At 41.9% G+C, this 17034-nt stretch overlaps 1 protein-coding gene across 8 annotated transcripts in view; it reads left to right on the forward strand.

The window, feature by feature from the left end:
• Positions 1–17034, forward strand: part of GRID1 (glutamate ionotropic receptor delta type subunit 1) — an 806979-nt gene that overhangs the window by 755546 nt on the left and 34399 nt on the right. For all 8 annotated transcript variants that reach the window (XM_078345425.1, XM_035267800.3, XM_035267801.3 and 5 more), the window contains one exon: positions 2296–2491. In XM_078345425.1, coding sequence (XP_078201551.1) covers positions 2296–2491 — 196 coding nt within the window. The remainder of the gene's footprint in view (positions 1–2295; positions 2492–17034) is intronic.

A 17034-nucleotide genomic window follows, 5' to 3' on the forward strand; every position in this document is an offset into this window, starting at 1 on the left:
AAATCTCCATTTCAAATTTGGGGATGAAACAGTGTTTGGAGCTCCCTGGCAGTTTACCCATTCATTCCACACTCATGGTAACTGCAGTAATTTAGAGCAGCTCAGTATTTAGACTCAACTGTGTAATTCATCCTGATGTTTCTCATTCATCAAAGCCTTGTGTTTGTTTGTATTACCATGAGAAAATTTTTTTTAATGTGGAGAAAAAAGATCCCCCTCCTTTCATTACAGGCAAATTAACGGCAGAGTTACAACCCTTGGGGCCCTTCAGGCAAAGGAACATCTTGCTTCAGTTAGATATAAATAATGCACAATAATTAGAAAGATTTCTTCATCGAATTTGTTATTTTATGTTTCCTTTCATCTGTAATGTATTGAAACAAATACTGAGCTCTGTTTCTTGGCCACATAGCAGGGACTTAAGGAATGCTATGGCATGTGTCTCCAAAGCAGAGGGAAGCATCCACAGCTGGCCCTTCTGTGTGCTGGCTGGGGAGGCTGCTGACAGCCCTGGGTCCAGAGTCGTGGATGTGAAAATGGAGCTCCTTCAGCTCCAGTCCATCGAATTCCTATAGTCTACTGGGGACCCAGAGTAATCACTACTAGTTATCATCAGGGACTGCTGAGAGTTGACCACAAATACTGTTTAATCCTCATAGCAATCCTCTGCAACAGGCTCTGTTTCTATCTCCATTTTTAAAGAAATTGGAAACTGAGGCACAGATAAGTTAACTAAATTTTCTAGACCACAGTGTTGGTTGTGGGGGGCAGACAGGCAAGAAAGGTAGTTGGACTCCAGAGCCCTTGCTTGTCTCTGCTCTGGCATGTGGCTCTCTGATTTCCCAGTGAGCTCATGCTGCCACAGAAGCCCACAAGGTATAGAGAGGGGATAGAGAGGCTGGGGTGGGAACATCTCCCCAAGGAAAGAGGCAGCTGTTGGCTGTTGGATTTTCAAGGGGCTTGTAGAGGTGTTGTCAGAGGAGGGAGATATTCCAGGCAGAGGGAGCACTGTGGCCTGGTGCCATGGATGGGGAGTGTGTGGGATTTCTCATTTCAAGGTTGGCTCTGGTGCTGTATGCAGGTGGGGAGAACAGCCAGAGATGAGACCAGAAGATGGAGGGTTGTATAGATCCAGTTGAGAGACTGGCTCTTCCTGTGGAAACAGTGACTCAGAAAGAGGGAGGGATGATGATGTGGTTTGATAAAGAGGAGAGACTGAGATTTCTAGAAGAGAAGTAAGTAAAGAATGATCAGGTTGGAACCCAGAGAGAGGAGCTGGCTCCCCACTGGGCTTTTTTATTTTGCAATTCTGTTTGGTACATGACATTCTCTCAACATGCTGAGCCTGGTACGCTCTTCTGAGACAAGTAAAATCTTCATAGTGATTCGTCCTTCCTGCTGTGACTATTCATCCTTCCCCAGAGGAGTCTCCTTCTCTGCTCCTAGCTCTGAATTCTGCTCTTGAGTTGGCTGTTGGGCTGCTGATGGCCGTTCTTCATGAGTTCCCCACTCCAATGTGCACCTGCCGCTCCTCTAAGGACAGCAAACCCAAGGCCCTCAGAAGTACTTTGGTTTTTTCGTCATCTTTTAAATAATTGCCAACATTTTAAAATCAGGAGAGATAAAAAAAAAACTTCATTTTTCTTTATTTTTTCAAAAACCAAATTGGTAGGGGAGGTCATGGGGAGGGAAGCATTTGAAGTCAATAATTGGCTAGACCACTAGCACAGCTGCAAGCTTTGGAGGGGAGGCCTCTTAATTTACCCTGAGTGAGTTGGTCTCTGAGTGCATTTCTTCCCCATGCTGTCTCTGAGTGTCATGGGCCAGCCAACATTAATGTCCATCTTGCCAACATAGGTCTCATTCCTGCCCAGCCTCTGCAGGTGTCTGAGTTGGAGATCCGCAGCATACAGCCTCTCATGTTGCCCTGACTGTTTGATACTGTGATTCTCTATCTATATGTCTGCTTCTATAGCTGGATTGTAAGCTACTTGAAGGCAGGAATCATGCCTTACTCATCATTTTATCCCACTAGTTCAGTAAAGAATCTGTTTTTAGGTGCTCAGTGATCTTATTGAGTTAATCCACACTGAGAAAACATACCTGTATTCAAATGAGGCCCTGCAAGTCCCACTCCGGTCTGGGGGACTTGAACTTTTGGGCATGGGGAGTGGAGAGTGTGGATAGTGGGCCATGCAAGGCTTGGACATCAGAAGAGCCTTGCAGCTCATTTGTATCCTTGCAGTTTGCAGTGCACAGCATGTACGCACGCCTCACTGCCTTTCTGCATTTCAGGACTTTCCAGGACCTGTCCAAACAAGTGGAGATGTCTTATGGCACAGTCCGGGATTCTGCCGTATACGAGTACTTCCGAGCCAAGGGCACCAACCCCCTGGAGCAGGACAGCACGTTTGCTGAGCTCTGGCGGACCATTAGCAAGAATGGAGGGGTTGACAACTGTGTGTCCAGTCCTTCAGAAGGCATCAGGAAGGTAGGCGGAAGCTGGCGCTTGGGCACATGCACTATGACAGGGCCATGGGGTGGTCATCTCTCAGGTGCAAGACACCTCTGGGGACATCTGCCTCTGAGAAGCCCTGTCACCTGCAGGGCGATCCATTGCACACATTCTTTAGGTGGATGCCCCTTCTGGGCAGCAGAAGCAGAGTGGCTGCTCCTTAGGGACCTTCCGAGTTTGCAGAGTGGTGCTGGCTTGGAAGGAGCAGACAGATTAAACCCAACCCTTGGCCCACTCTCCTCAGAGACCCATAGGAGGGTGTCACTGAGAGGCCTGTGCACCCCAGCTGAGAACACTTGGCAAAAGCAGAAGCAGAGTACTAGGCGAGAGGTGGAGGAGTGAAGGAAAGGTGCTGGGGAGAGGGTGGGCCCACTGTGGACTGGCCTGGGGGTCTGGTTGGGGAAGTCTGCACACAGGGAAAGAGTCAGCCAGGTGGACTGGGCTCATCTCTGGGGCTGTACTGCGAAAAGAGGTGTGCCTCAGAGATGGGGGTAAGGGCAGAGAACCTGTACTGGGCAAAACCTTGGGAGGACAAGTGGGAAGATACCAGGGCCAGAGGCAAAAAGGGAGGAGAAAGGCCATGATGCTCTTTAGCAGTGTTAGACATTGCTCATTTGTTTCATTCAATTTCCCACAATGACTTGAATTCAGCATTATTATCCTCTTCCACAGCTGAGGATTGAGTGGCTCTGACTATGACTCCTTGGGTTCCAAGCTGGGGAATTGGCATTTATCCACCATGCAGCTATAGATCCCCTGGAGGTCAATGAAGAGGAATATGGTGGGATGAAGGCGGGTGTTATGATTTTGCTGCTGATGGTGGGATCCTCCTGTCCAGTAACCCCCACATGTGATGGCTACTGTCCTGAGGTTATTAGAGAATGGGGCGAGAGAGATGTGCAGCTTCCTAGCCAGCACCGCTGCCTCTTTGAATAGACTGACTGCCCCAGCGTCTCCTCCCATTTTTCCCCTCCCTGACCCATCCCTCCACCTCTGTAGAATCTCCTCATGCATACCCTCACAGGAGCACTCACACATTGTCATACACATACACACACTCACACACACTCACACTCACACACACACACACTCATTCCTGTGCTGTCCTCCAGCCACTCCAGTGACTTCCTGGCCTTCCTGCAGAGGAAGTGGATGTCAGGACAGCTTGGGGAAAGCTCTGGGGTCACTAAGGCCCACCACACTGCCCTTCATGGTCCTTAACAATCTGCCAGCCCCTCCCTGATGTGTCCCGGGGGGTCTGAAGAGAGAGTCCCCCTTTGCTTTGGAAACACATGGGCATCAGGCAGAGTGTAGAAGGCTGGGGTATCTGGCTGTGGTGCCATGTGGAGTGAGGCCCACTGGGAAGGCGGTCATGCACAGAATGACTTGTACAGGATCCCATGCTCAGGATGACTTTTCCTTGCCGTTTAGCCACATTGAACAGCAGAATGTGTCTAAGCTCTGGAGCTTGACACATTTAGGTGTGAATTCCAGTTTCATAAGTTACCAATATTGTAAAATGAAGCACACCATTCTCTGTGTCTGGGAACTCATGGAGTTGAGAAAGACATGGGCAACTTTCCATTTGAGGGTCACCTTAGAGACTTAAAAGATCTGAAAATACATATGCTAAATTTTGGATGTTTGGATTTAATAAAGTGATACTCTGACAGTAATAATAGAATGCAGTGTAACTGTGCTATTTCTCATGCTTACAAGATTTACTAAAACCTCTTAGCTCTCATTGCACTGCAGAGGATGGTGCTGTAGCCTTAAGCTGCAGGGTCTTCTTTCATCCCTGACAGTGCATCTTTGTGTCTGTAGGTGACCTCATTTTACGATAATGAACACAAAGTTGATTTAAAGCTTTTTGTGCATGTGAGGCCCGGGCCAAATGGCCTTTGAGTTCCCTTTCCCGGCTTTCTTTGACTCTCAGAGAGAGCCAATACTCATCCACACAGGTTATTATGAAGATTCATTACATAATGCTAAAAAAAAGCACTGCTTATGGGAAAAAAAGATAGCTACTTTTGACTTTGTTAAAGTTCTATTCATTACAAGACACTTTAAAGAAAATAAAAAAGTAAGTCACACACAGGGAGGAGATATTTACAATACGTATAACTAATGCAAGATTACTATCAAGAATATATCAATAAGAAAAGCTCAAACAACTTAATAGAAAAATGGCAAGAGATTGCACAGGCCTTCCACAGAGGAGGCAACACAAATGGCCAATAATCAAATAGAGACGTTCAAAATTATTAGTGGTCTGTGAAATGCAAATCAAGACCATAAAGATTGTATCATTTTACAGCAATTAGATTGGCACAAAATGAGAGGTGGTGAAGAAGATGTGGAGTAACAGGTGGTTAATTGCTGGTGGGGGTGTGCTCAGTACAGTCACTTTGGAGAAGAGTTCAGCATTCCCTTATAAAATGGGGCACTCACATACCGTATGGCCTAGCAATTACACTCCAATGTATCCACCCAAAATAAATGCCCACATGCACTTTTGGAGACAAGAAAGGCCATGGTCGCACTTCCTGTAGAACCAAAACCCTGGAAAGAATCCAAATGACCATTAACAATATGAAGAAAGATATTGTCTACAATGAAATGGGTGAATCTTAGCAGAATAATATTGAATAAAATGAAACACTAAGGGCAATTTCATATGGGCAAACTAATAGAAGATAACAGAGAATATTATACCCTCTTAAAAAGATATAAAATACACACATACACACATCCAAAGCAGTGATAAGATACAAGATTCACTACAGTGGTTGCTACAGGGCGGAGACTCAGAGCATTAGGGAGGAGAGAAGGACGTTGTTGGTAAGTCAGAGTTGGTGTTAGGTTTAGATGAGCAGGAGATTTTAGAAAATTAGTTAATGAGTTAATTCAAAAAGAGAGACATTCCTGGAGAAATGTATGGGTATCCTGAAGCAAAGGTTGTCATTTATCTCATTCTGCTCACTCCCTACTCTTCCAAAAGTGCATAAGTCCAGACCAAGCAAGGCAGTGCTTAGCTTCTCACAGGTACTGACCCCTTCCCTCTTTCCAGGCTACATGTGCCTGCTTATGGCTCAGAAAGGCCAACACACATCATGGAACCCTCTGGAGGGTGATAAACCTGGAGATGCATCATTAGAGAAACACCTCCTCATCGTTCCAGCTACCCCTTGTCCATCGGAGGCACTTAGGAAACCACTCAGCCTTTGGTGATATTTAGAGTCTTACTCATGAATACAATAATGTTAAAAAATCAGTAGCAAAGGACGCCAACAAACGATTTCTTATCAATGCCTATCACTTCATGGTATCTAATCTAATCTTTCTTAGTACATAGGATGGATTATTTTTATGATACCTTCATTTTATGAACCCCAAGCTGGCTATGGGATCACAAATCTCTCTCTTGTATTTGGATCTCTAAGAAAAAAAAAAAAATGACTGCCAGCACTAGAGAAATGTTAAGGTTTTTATAACTAGTGTCATAAAAGTGAGTTTATAGTATTGTCAGACAATGAAGTGAGCTGCGTATTTTTTACTGGAAGAAAAGCTCAGATTCGCTCTCAAATCCTCCTTCTTTGTGTGCCTATTTGGATGACTATGGGACCTAAATGCTTGTCTGAAATCTGTCCTCTTCCCTACTTCTGTGGAGTGGCCCCTCTGCTCCCTGCTCCCAGACTATGACTTCAGCAATCTTGTGAGTCCCTGAGTCCAGAGCAGACCAGGCTGGAGATGGCTGTGCCGTAAGTGAAGATGGCGACTTGAATCCAGAAACTAAAGAACAAATCCAGCAAGTAGGGAATTATGGGCCTAGTATTCAGGGAGGAACAGCCTCTCCAAATCCCAAACAGAGCCTGCTGCCATGCAGTGTGGGCAAAAGTGAGGAGATGCCCACCGAGGGGCTTCTCCTGGAAGCTTCTTTAGCAATTGATGGACAGTCACACTTCGAACTTTCAGTTGCTCTTTGGTGACTCAGCTCCAGTTTCAGGGAGTATTTGGTAGTGGAGCAATGTCTTAATTGCTGCAAAAGTCAAGGAGGTTGGTATGGAGGGTGACCCTGGATAACTGCTATTATTTTCTCCTCGGGAGTGCTAAGGCTTTTAATGACATGAAACCAGTTTAGGTGGGGAATTGCTTAGAGTGATCACTTGTCCACAGCATCCGAATTGGAGAAGGGTTATGTCTTGTTTGGCTCACCACTGGGACCTACTCCTTCATGCCAGCAGACACCATTGAGCCTCTGGAGGGTGACAAACCTGGGGATGAGTCATTAGAGAAACAGTTCCTTATCGTTCTAGCTACCCCTTGCCTGTCAGGAAATCACTAACCCACTGGTGATATTTAGAGTCTTAATCATGAATACAACAATGTTAAAAAAATCAGTAGCAAAGGATGCAAATAAAGGATTTCTTATCATTCCAGTGGCCACTAAGATAGGGGCAAGTGAAACCTTATCAGGCTTTGATAAGGAGAATATGAAAGAATTTGGAACGAAAGAGAATTTTTATTTATTAAGAGACTACAACACACCATTTTCACAGCAAACCTGCCTGGCACCCAGTAAGTCTCAATAAATACAGGATTGCTCCTGAATGAGTCATCTATTTGCTGTCTGCCTGAGCAGAGGCAGATAAATCGGAGACAAGGTTCCTGTCATCAGTTAACAGGTTACCCTCCTTAGATTTCATAGTGGAAGGGACAAGAGAAATAGCTCCAGGGTTCCTGTCAGGCTTGTCTCTTGATAACCTTCTCTCGGGAAGAAGATTTTCCTGGTGCTGAAAGATGTGTCACAAAGTGAGAGGAGAGAGGCTGCTTCCATTTCTCTGAACCATCTGCACCTATCAGGCCTAAGCTGCACCTATCAGGACTAAGGAAAGACTAGACCAAGGATTGCCAAACTCTGACTCCTGGTCAAATCTGAACTACAGCTTGTTTTTATGAAGATTTGTTGGAAAACAGCCCAACTCATTTATTTACATGCTGTTTATGGCTGCTTTCCTGCTATTTCAGCAGACTTGAGTAGTTATGATGAAGAGATATGGCCCACAAAACCCAAAATATCCATGATATGGACCTTTATAGAAAAAGGTTGAGGACTCCAGGTCTACACAGGGACAACCCAGGGACACTGCCCCTAGATGTGCATCTTCTCATAGCACACAGGCACCGTTAGTAGGTAGCATATCCTCTAACTCCATATAAGCGAATAGTGCACAGGCATATCTACTAAGAAGCTCCTGCTGCAGCCATTTAGCAGCTCATAGGCACCTCTAGTGGTGCATCACCAAGCTCTGCACCATCTAACAACATTTGAGCTCTGCCCCTTCTTGTTCTCTAGGTCTGTCCCTGGTGGGCTAGAAACTTCTCCCTCATTGCACTGAGACCCAGCTTTACTGCTGGTCTGGCCTGGTCTCCCTATGAAATCTATTGAGCAATCTCTACATCCCAGGCATTGGGCTAGATTATTTACATACATTCGTGATTTCATCTGAAACAGACTTCTTGATTATTATCTCCACGATGTAGAAACGACCTGAGCCTCAGAGAAACTGAGTGACTTGCCTGAGGTTCACGCGGATGTGAGTAATTAGTGACATAGTCACCAAAATATCATTCCACTCGGCGCGGCAACCTTGTCTTTTCTACACCTCAGTGTGTTTCGGCCCCCTTTTGTATTCTTTACATGTGCTTATATTTCCTTCCCTCTCTGACACCAAAGTAGCAAGATATATGCCTGACTCCCATGTTTAGCAGCCATACTGCTCCTTCCCTGTGTCGTAGCGAAGGTTATTGAAGTCTGTGACTTTATCTTCTGATTTTCCAGCTATTAAAATGTCCATTATGGAAACTTGGAGATGCAGAATTGAGCTGGCAAATGGTTCAAATTTATATGATAATAACTTCATCACATGAAGTCAGACTTTAATATTGCTGATGTTTCTTTTTCTTTAGCTGGATCAACTTCATCAAACAACATCCAGCATAACCCAATTTCTGCGCAGTGCTGGGGCTGACCTGGGCCACCAATTGATTAAGCCTTCCCATAAATCAGACCTAGTATTTAATAACACTGTCAAATAGAATATAGTGTTAATAGTTTAAATGTCAGTCTTCACTGCTCATCAAGTTCTTTGAATAAATAGAAGAGTAGCTTGTTTCAGACCCTGTGGCTGGAGATAGTATTTTTCAGAGGGAAATAGCTTTTTAGGCCAGCATTTGGTGGTAACAAAATGTGGTGTTTTCCTCTCAGTACGTATAGTGAAGTCATAAAGTGTGAATGCAAATGCAGGAAGAAAAGGGGCTCACAAATCTTATTTCCACCGCTGGTCTAAGGTTGCATGTGGGCATTACCTCTTAGCACCATCTGTTCCCTTCCTCTTGCTTTCTGCTCTGTGACAGGGTTTCTCTCCTTGCACACAATCCCTGCTTAGTGTCTGTGACTACACCTGTGGCAGAAAAGCTGATCCCTAGAAGGATGGCAGTCTTTCACAGTACAATCAGGAACTTTGGCACCCAGAGAACCCTCCATTTGGAAAGGGCAAGGTGAGGAAGGTGGTCTCGTATGTGGAAGCTCCTGGTTCCATGGCATGCTGGAAATTCCTACTGAGGAGTAGGGCAAGGCTTATATGGGTGGGCACTTCTTTGCACTTTTGGGATGACAGATTCAAAGATCAAGAGAGTTTGACCAAGATGATGGAAGGGGATGCAGAGTAGATAGCCCTGTGTAGTGCAAAGCAAGAAAACTGCCTTCTACAACAGCAAGAGTCCTTGTAGCTAATGATCCAAGAAAGACATTCTGTTCTTTCTCTGCTTCCAAGTCAGTATGGGTCGGGGATTTTGTAAGTCTCCTTCCCTCTCAGCCATTCATACTGGATAATCACTCATCTCTATATCTTATGTACTTGCCCAAAAGACCCTATATCCATTTTGCAACTTGGATGGTATCTTCTCTCTGTTCATTCATTTATGAACTTATTCATTCAAAAAATGTAGTCTGAGTAGCCTCTTCCTTTTAGGGATTAGAAAATGTGTGTTTAAATTCTATGTTCAACCTAGTCTGTGGCTTGGAACAAGTGTATTCTCCTTTCCAAACCGTCTGTGATACTTGAGGAAGGCGTGTCCAGATTAGTTGCGAGTATACCAATGTATAGTGTCTAAAGCATCCAAAGTGATTGTAGCACAAGGTAGACATTCAGCAGGTGTCAGCAAACTGTCTCAGCATCTACTATATGTTAGAAAAAAGATTTTTCAAAGAGGCAACAGCAGTTAGTCTTTTATGAGGTATAATTGAAATACACATGTAGTGTCTATTTCATGAGTTTAGACAATTTATGCGATTCTGTAATAATCACCCCAAACAACATATCTATTTCCACCACCTGCAAAATTTTCTTTTGTCAGTTTCTAGACATTCTTCCTCATCCCCAGAGACAACCACTTGCAGATTTCTAGCACCACAATTCCCTGCTCTTGTAGTTCATATAAATGGAATAATATAGAATATATGTATTTGTGTTTCCTTTTTTCACCCAACACAATGTCTATGAAATTTAGCCGTGGAGTTCTGGATATGGGTACTTTTTTTTCTGTGAATATAGTCTATTGTATGAATAAACCTTGATTTGTTTATTCATTCTCCAATTGGCGTACATTTTAGTTGTTGTTAATTCAGGGCTTTCATAAATATGACAATATGAACATTATTATATGAGTACTTTGTTGAAATGTGTCTCCATTTTTCTTAGTTAAATTTAAAAGGGTGAAATTCCTGGATCATTATGAAACCATCTTGCTACCCATATGGTTATGCTCTTTTGCACCCTCTCTGGTAATATACTTCCTGCATACTTGTGAGTCCCAGTGTCTGAATGTCCTATCCAGCATTAGTGTTGCCAGTGCTTTTGGTTGCAGCCAGTTTAGTGGGTGTGAAGAGAAATCTGGTTATTGTTTTAATATGCTTCCCTTTGGGGACTAGTGATGCTGACGTTCTTTCATGTGCTTATTGGCCATCCACGTATCTTCTTTCATAAAACGTGTGCTTAAGTCTTTTGTTAATATTTGTTGGGGTTTTCATCTTTTCATTGATGATTTATATTCATTGTTTTATATATTTTGGATAGAAGTCCTTGATCAAATGTAAGTACTACAGATATAATTCTTAGTCTGTAAATTGCCTATTCATTTTATTCAATTGAACTATCACCATTTATTAAAATAAATTGTATTTGATCAGTTGACTAGGTACCTCAATTGTCAGTCAACTGGTCATGTATGTGTTGGTCTATTTCTGGACACTCTATTCTGCTCCCTTGATCCATGCATCTATTCTTATGCCAATACAAAAATATCTTGATTATTGAAGTTTTAAAATAATTCCTTAAATCAGGTATTGTAAGTCCTTCAACTTTGTTCTCCTTTTGCAAGACTGGGCAATTTCCGATTCTTTACATTTCCACTTGAATTTTAGAATCATGTTGTCAATTTCCTCAAAAATGCATATTGAGATTTTGATAGCAATTACATTTAATATAGGAATAATTTCAGGGAAAACGTATTTTTGTTATACTGAATCTTCCAATCTATGATGAGCATGGTTTTTCTGTTCAAAAATACAAACTTATGCCTTCACTGATTTTCACCAGCGTGTTTATATTTTATTGATTTCAACTTTTTTGTACATAAATTTTTTTTTCTATTTTACTTTGGTTATAATTTTCTTGTACTTCTTCTGGCTTCTTAATGTTAAAACATACATCATAATTTTACTTTTTTTTTCCTAATCTAAGTATTAGAGCTATATGTAAACTTCCGTCTAAACACTGTTTTAGCCCCATCCTGTGAGTTTTTATGTTGTGTATTCACTATCACTTAGTTCAAAATATGAAGTCTCGGACTTAATCTTTTTGTCAAGGAATTAAGTTCTAGAGGACAGTAAATGGCTGCGATTGATTTAATGTGGGAAAGAATTTGGATGCCCAGAGCAGGGATACAGTCTGCTTAGTCAAGTTAGAAGAAGCTTTCCAAGATGGTCATGTTAGGAACACATTTTGATAATCTATAAGCCTCAACTCCTTTTCTGATTTGAAGATAATAAAAGTGCGAGAATGTGAGAGCAAACTGGCGAGCAAGAAATAAAAGGTACAGGCAGATAAAGGAAATTAGAGAGGCAGAAAACAACAGTTGAACTCCATGTGAACAAAACCTATGTTTATTTCTACTAAATGTGTGGCTTCCTTGTGGGAGAATGAAGGCAGTGGTATTTTCACTGCTTCACGGTCGCTGTCTTCAACATCCTTCCCATGGTCTTGGGCTTCAGCCTCCGAAGTTCTGTAGGCCTTGGCCAATTAAAATGTGCCTACACCTTTTTCACATGCTTTGACTCTGCAGTCCACCCAATACCAGATGCACTCAAATCTCCCCCAATCCATATCAACTTTAAAAATAATAAGCAGTTTCTAGAGGAAACTGCTTAGGTTATACATTTATGATTTACATGTAATATGTTCCCATTAAGAAAAGTTTAAAAATATTTCTTTTCTCATCACCTAAATGCAGTTCCAGGAATCCTGTTGTGTATTTCTGTCTAGTCTTTTTAGAATTCTGCAAACATTTTATATAATTATAATGCTATAGAAAATATATTTTATCCTGCATTTTTCTGACAATGTGGTAAAACTTTATAAAAATTGTTTAGTGACTAATTAGTATTTTATCAAATAGATGTAAATTGATGTAAAATTTTATTGAAACATTCCCTTCTTGATTACCATTTGGGTCATTTCCAAGTGTTTACAGTTATAAATAACATTGTAGAACATCTTTATGCCTAATATTTTTCAGTTACTACATTTATTTCTATATGTCTAATTCTCAAAAGTAGAATTATGGTGCCAGAAAGGATATAAACATTTAAAGCTCTTGATGAATTATTACTGAATATTGCCAACAGCAGGGCTTTGAATGAATTACATTATTAATTTTCATCAAATCCTTGTGATTTAGCTTAAAATTTAAAAAATAAATTAGTATTTTTCTACTTTTCTCCTATCTTTTATTGTGTTTTTTTTTTGTTTCTCTTTCTGTTTTTATTTGTACATAGGAATTTGTGTATGCATGTATTTTTGCTTTATTTTGCTTTATAATTCTGGGGACTAGAGTGGAAAAGCAATAATTTTTTATTTAATGTTTCTTTCCTGTGTGTTGCTATTATAAATTGTGGCTAATTGAGGAAAATTGAATAAGATCATGTTTAGAGATTTATGGTTGTTTAATAATGAGAAGTGGTGGACATGTAAATTTCTTCTTTAAATATAGATTTCTGCAGTGATTTACTGTGTGAAATATTTTGTCTTTTATCCATTTATTCATTCATTTATTCATCTAGTCATTTACTAGTGCTGAACTCAGTTAATATGTAAAAGTGACAGTTTTCCTCCTGAAACTGAGTTAGAAGACCAAAACTGACTTGGGACAGTATATTATTTCAAAAGCAAGAGATTTTTGTATCCTTTCTTATTTTACCCTGAGTCTTCCTTTCCTCTGTTGGGGCCTTATGTTAATGTTTGGACAATGAGGAGATTAATTTAATCACAACAGCTACCATGAGAGAAGCCAGGCATGGACCAGGTATAGGGTTTTCTCCTGCACATCAGCTCAATTGTGCTTCAGCACGACCAGTTCATTAATGAGGAAACTGAAGTTCCAAGAGGGCAAGGGACTTGCTGACAATCAAGCTTGTGTCAGTACTGAACTCTTCTCACTCCAGCGCCCTTGTCATTACCCTGTGACACTCCGCAGAAGTGAAAGAAACTCGTGATCAGCATGAAGCCTTCGCTCCTGCACACTGCTTGGCGTGCTAGTCTCTTTCTCTGCCTGCCAGGCTGGTTCCTGGTTATCCCTTGGGCCATAAGAGAAGCATTTACTTCTCCTCAGCATTCCCTGGGCTTTCCCTTTCCTCTTACCACACCATACATCCCAGAGTGCAGCCTCACCAGATGCCATTCAACCCTCAGTGCCCTGCTGTGTCACAGCCCTGCTAGATTTGGGGCTTCTCTAGGGTGAGGCCTACCTCTTATTTATTTGTCTGTCCCCAGGGATGGCCTAGGGCAGAGGTAGGCACAGCGATAAAGCGCTTACTCAAAGTCTCTTACCCTTTCAAAAATCAAAGTAAATGTTCAATGAGTAAGAAATGAGAGTGGGTAAAAATGCACTCGTTGCATCTTTCTTAAACATGAATGAGCAGCAAAATTTCTGGGGTCCAGTTGCATCAGGGGCAAGTAGGGAGCAGGGAGGGCAGTGGTCCTCTGCCCTGGGCCTCGTGGGGTGCAGAGTCAGTCTTCCTGGAGCCAGTTGCCGAACAATTGACTAAGTTGGCCCCTTCATAACTCGCTGCTTAATTCCGTTTGGTGATGATGGGTTTGGGATAATACCGTCCAAAGATTAAGATCAAGGAAAGCCCCCACTGTGCCTCCCTTGTTAAATTATTCTGCTTTGGGTTTTGAGCATTGCCAAGTAAATCTCGTTATGAATTCTTCAATTACTTTCTTTTATGATTTTTATAATTTGATAGAGTAAGCTCTGGAATCAAACCAATATCCATGCCATCATGCTAACCTTGATTATTTTCAAACGTCACATTAGAGGAAGTGGGAGGATGTTGACTTCCCTAAAATCTGATTGTATTTTTCAGATGTCCTCTGGCCTGCAATTTGCTTTGTACCCAGGTCTGATACGCTTCACCTTAGTGCTGGCCTCAAATATGGGCTGATTCCATTCTGTTTGTTCCATTGAATAGTATTGCTTTGGGTTTTATGACTTAAGTTTTTACATTTTGAACTGTTTTATTATTTGATTACATTAAAATCAAGAAGAAATTTTGATGAAAATAATTTTGATTTATTATATCAGCTGGATTGTTGGCAATTTTTGTTTAGCTTATTTTTATTTCCACTTTGTTGGCATCATGTTTATTCAGGAGCAAAGAGGGAGAAAAAGTAAAGAAAAATAACATTTACAAAGAAATTAATATGTGTGGCATCATGCTAATGTACTTTATCTTCACCAATGAGAACAGTCTGTGGTGTTTCCATTTTGCAAGTAAGGAATTCAAAACTCAAAAAACAAAATCATTTTCCCAAAATTTAGCTGTCTCTTTCCACCAGTTTTGTGTCTTTTTATTACTATTATTATCATTGTCATCATTATTTTGTCATCATAAACAAGATAAAACATATTTGGGTAGAAGTAGTGGTTTCCACTGGGATGGGGTGCTCCAATAAAAAGCTGATAGGTCTCAGGCCTAGCATGGTGGCTCATGCCTGTAATCCCAGCACTTTGGGAGAATCAGGTGGGCAGATCACAAGGTCAGGAGTTTGAGACCAGCCTGACCAACATGGTGAATCCCTGTCCCTCCAAAAATATAAAAATTAGCTGGGCATGGTGACACGCACTTGTAATCTCAGCTACTCAAGAGGCTGAGGCAGGAGAATCACTTGAACCTGGGAGGCAGAGGTTGCTGTGAGCCGAGATTACACCACTGCACTCCAGCCTGGACAACAAAGCAAGACTCTGTCTCAAAAAAAAAAAAAAAAGTTGATAGGTCTCTTCACTCTATAACATGAGGATATTAATATTAACCCTGGGTCCCCTATTTTGAAATTGTAGTGTGTGTGTGTGTGTGTGTGTGTGTGTGTGTGTGTGTGTGAAAGAGAGAGAGAGAGAGACAGGTGGAGGAGTAGAGAAAGAAGGTGTTTAGAGGTGGATTAATTCAAATCAGGAAGAGTATAAGATGAGTTAAAGCTCCGAAAACCATGATTCCTGAGACTGGAAAAAAGAAAACAGAAATTTGGGGCCTAATAAAAAATAATCCTCAGCAGCAAAATTTGGTATTTCTAATGTTCAGAGAGTTCTCCCATAGAAGAGGACTAGGACCTGTTCCATGCAGCCCAGATGCTAGGCCTCAGTTAGGTACATGGGGACGTCAGAAGAGGGACTTTCTAGTAAGTACAGAGATGGCAGTGCCCTCAGGCTGTCCAGCAGGGCCCCCATCAGGCTGTGCAGGAGTTCCCCTGCTTTCCCTATAAAGCCCCTCTACTGCAGAACTTTTATGGGTCTTCTGACTTCACAAAGCTGTAAATTCCAACCGGTAGAGCCCGCAGCTTTTCAGCTATGAGGAATGAGAGTCCGTTTGTATCTTTTTGGTCAGAATGTGACCTCTTTTATAGCTCCTCATAGTGCTCCAAGGCTGTTGTGTGAGCTCTGACATTTTAGTAAAGGCCATAAAGGAATACTTAGCCACAGATGGAGTTAGAGGATGAGGTTCTTCCACATAAACCCCTGGGGACCATCTCCCAGGACTTGAAGGGGGGATGTTCATTAATATTATTTGGGACAGCATGCAATTTTCCCGCTTCTCTCTCCTCACAGCACCGTTCGTGTTGCCAGTTCCCAACAACCCTTTGTGGCTAAAGAGATATTAAGAGGATGCTGCTTCAGATGGCAAAGCCACCTTGGCCTCAGGGTTCAGTTTCATGGGTCTCACTTAAACTTTATTTCAGCAAAGTCAAGTGCTCAGTTAAGGCAACATAGCGTAGTGAATAGAGAATGGGATTAGAGTCTGAAAGAACTGGATTTGGCTCTTGCATCATCTTTAGCCAGCTGTGAGATCTTGGGCAAATTAGGGCTCCTGAATGATAAGACTAATAATACCAGATCTTACCAGAGTTATTGTAAAGATTAGAAGTGATGTGAAAGGGCCAGGCATGGTGGCTCATGCCTGTAATCCCAGCAGTTTGGAAGGCTGAGGCAGATGGACCACTTGAGATCAGGAGTTCAAGACCATCCTGGACAACATAGTAAAACCCTACTCTACTAAAGATACAAAAATTAATACACCATGGAATACTATACAGCCATAAAAAGATAAAAGATCATGTCTTTTGCAGGGACATGGATGAAACTGGAAGCCGTTATCCTCAGCAAACTAATACATGAACAGAAAACCAAACACTTCATGTTCTCCCTCATAAGTAGGAGCTGAATGATGAGAACACATGGACACAAGGAGGGGAACAACACACACTGGGGCCTGTGGATGGGGAGCAGAGAGATGGCATCAGAATAAATAGCTAATGCATGCAGGGCTTAATACCTAGGTGATGGGTTGATAGGTGCAGCAAGCCACCATGGCACATGTTTACCTATGTAACAAACCTGCACATCCTGCACATGTATCCCAGACCTTCAAATAAAATAAAATAAAATACCAAAATTAGCCTGGCACGGTGGCACATGCCTGTAGTGCCAGCTACTCAGGAGGCTGAGGAACAAAAATCACTTGTTTCTGGGAGGCAGGGTTTGCAGTGAGCCGAGATCGTGACACCGCACTCCAGCATGCATGACTGAGCAAGACTCCATCTCAAAACAACAACAACAACAACAAAAAACATTTTTGAAAAAGACTGGTAGGAAAGAACACAATGCCTTGCAAAGTATATTTTAAC

Source organism: Callithrix jacchus, chromosome 12 (genome assembly GCF_049354715.1).
Source record: "Callithrix jacchus isolate 240 chromosome 12, calJac240_pri, whole genome shotgun sequence".
NCBI lineage: Eukaryota > Metazoa > Chordata > Mammalia > Primates > Cebidae > Callithrix > Callithrix jacchus.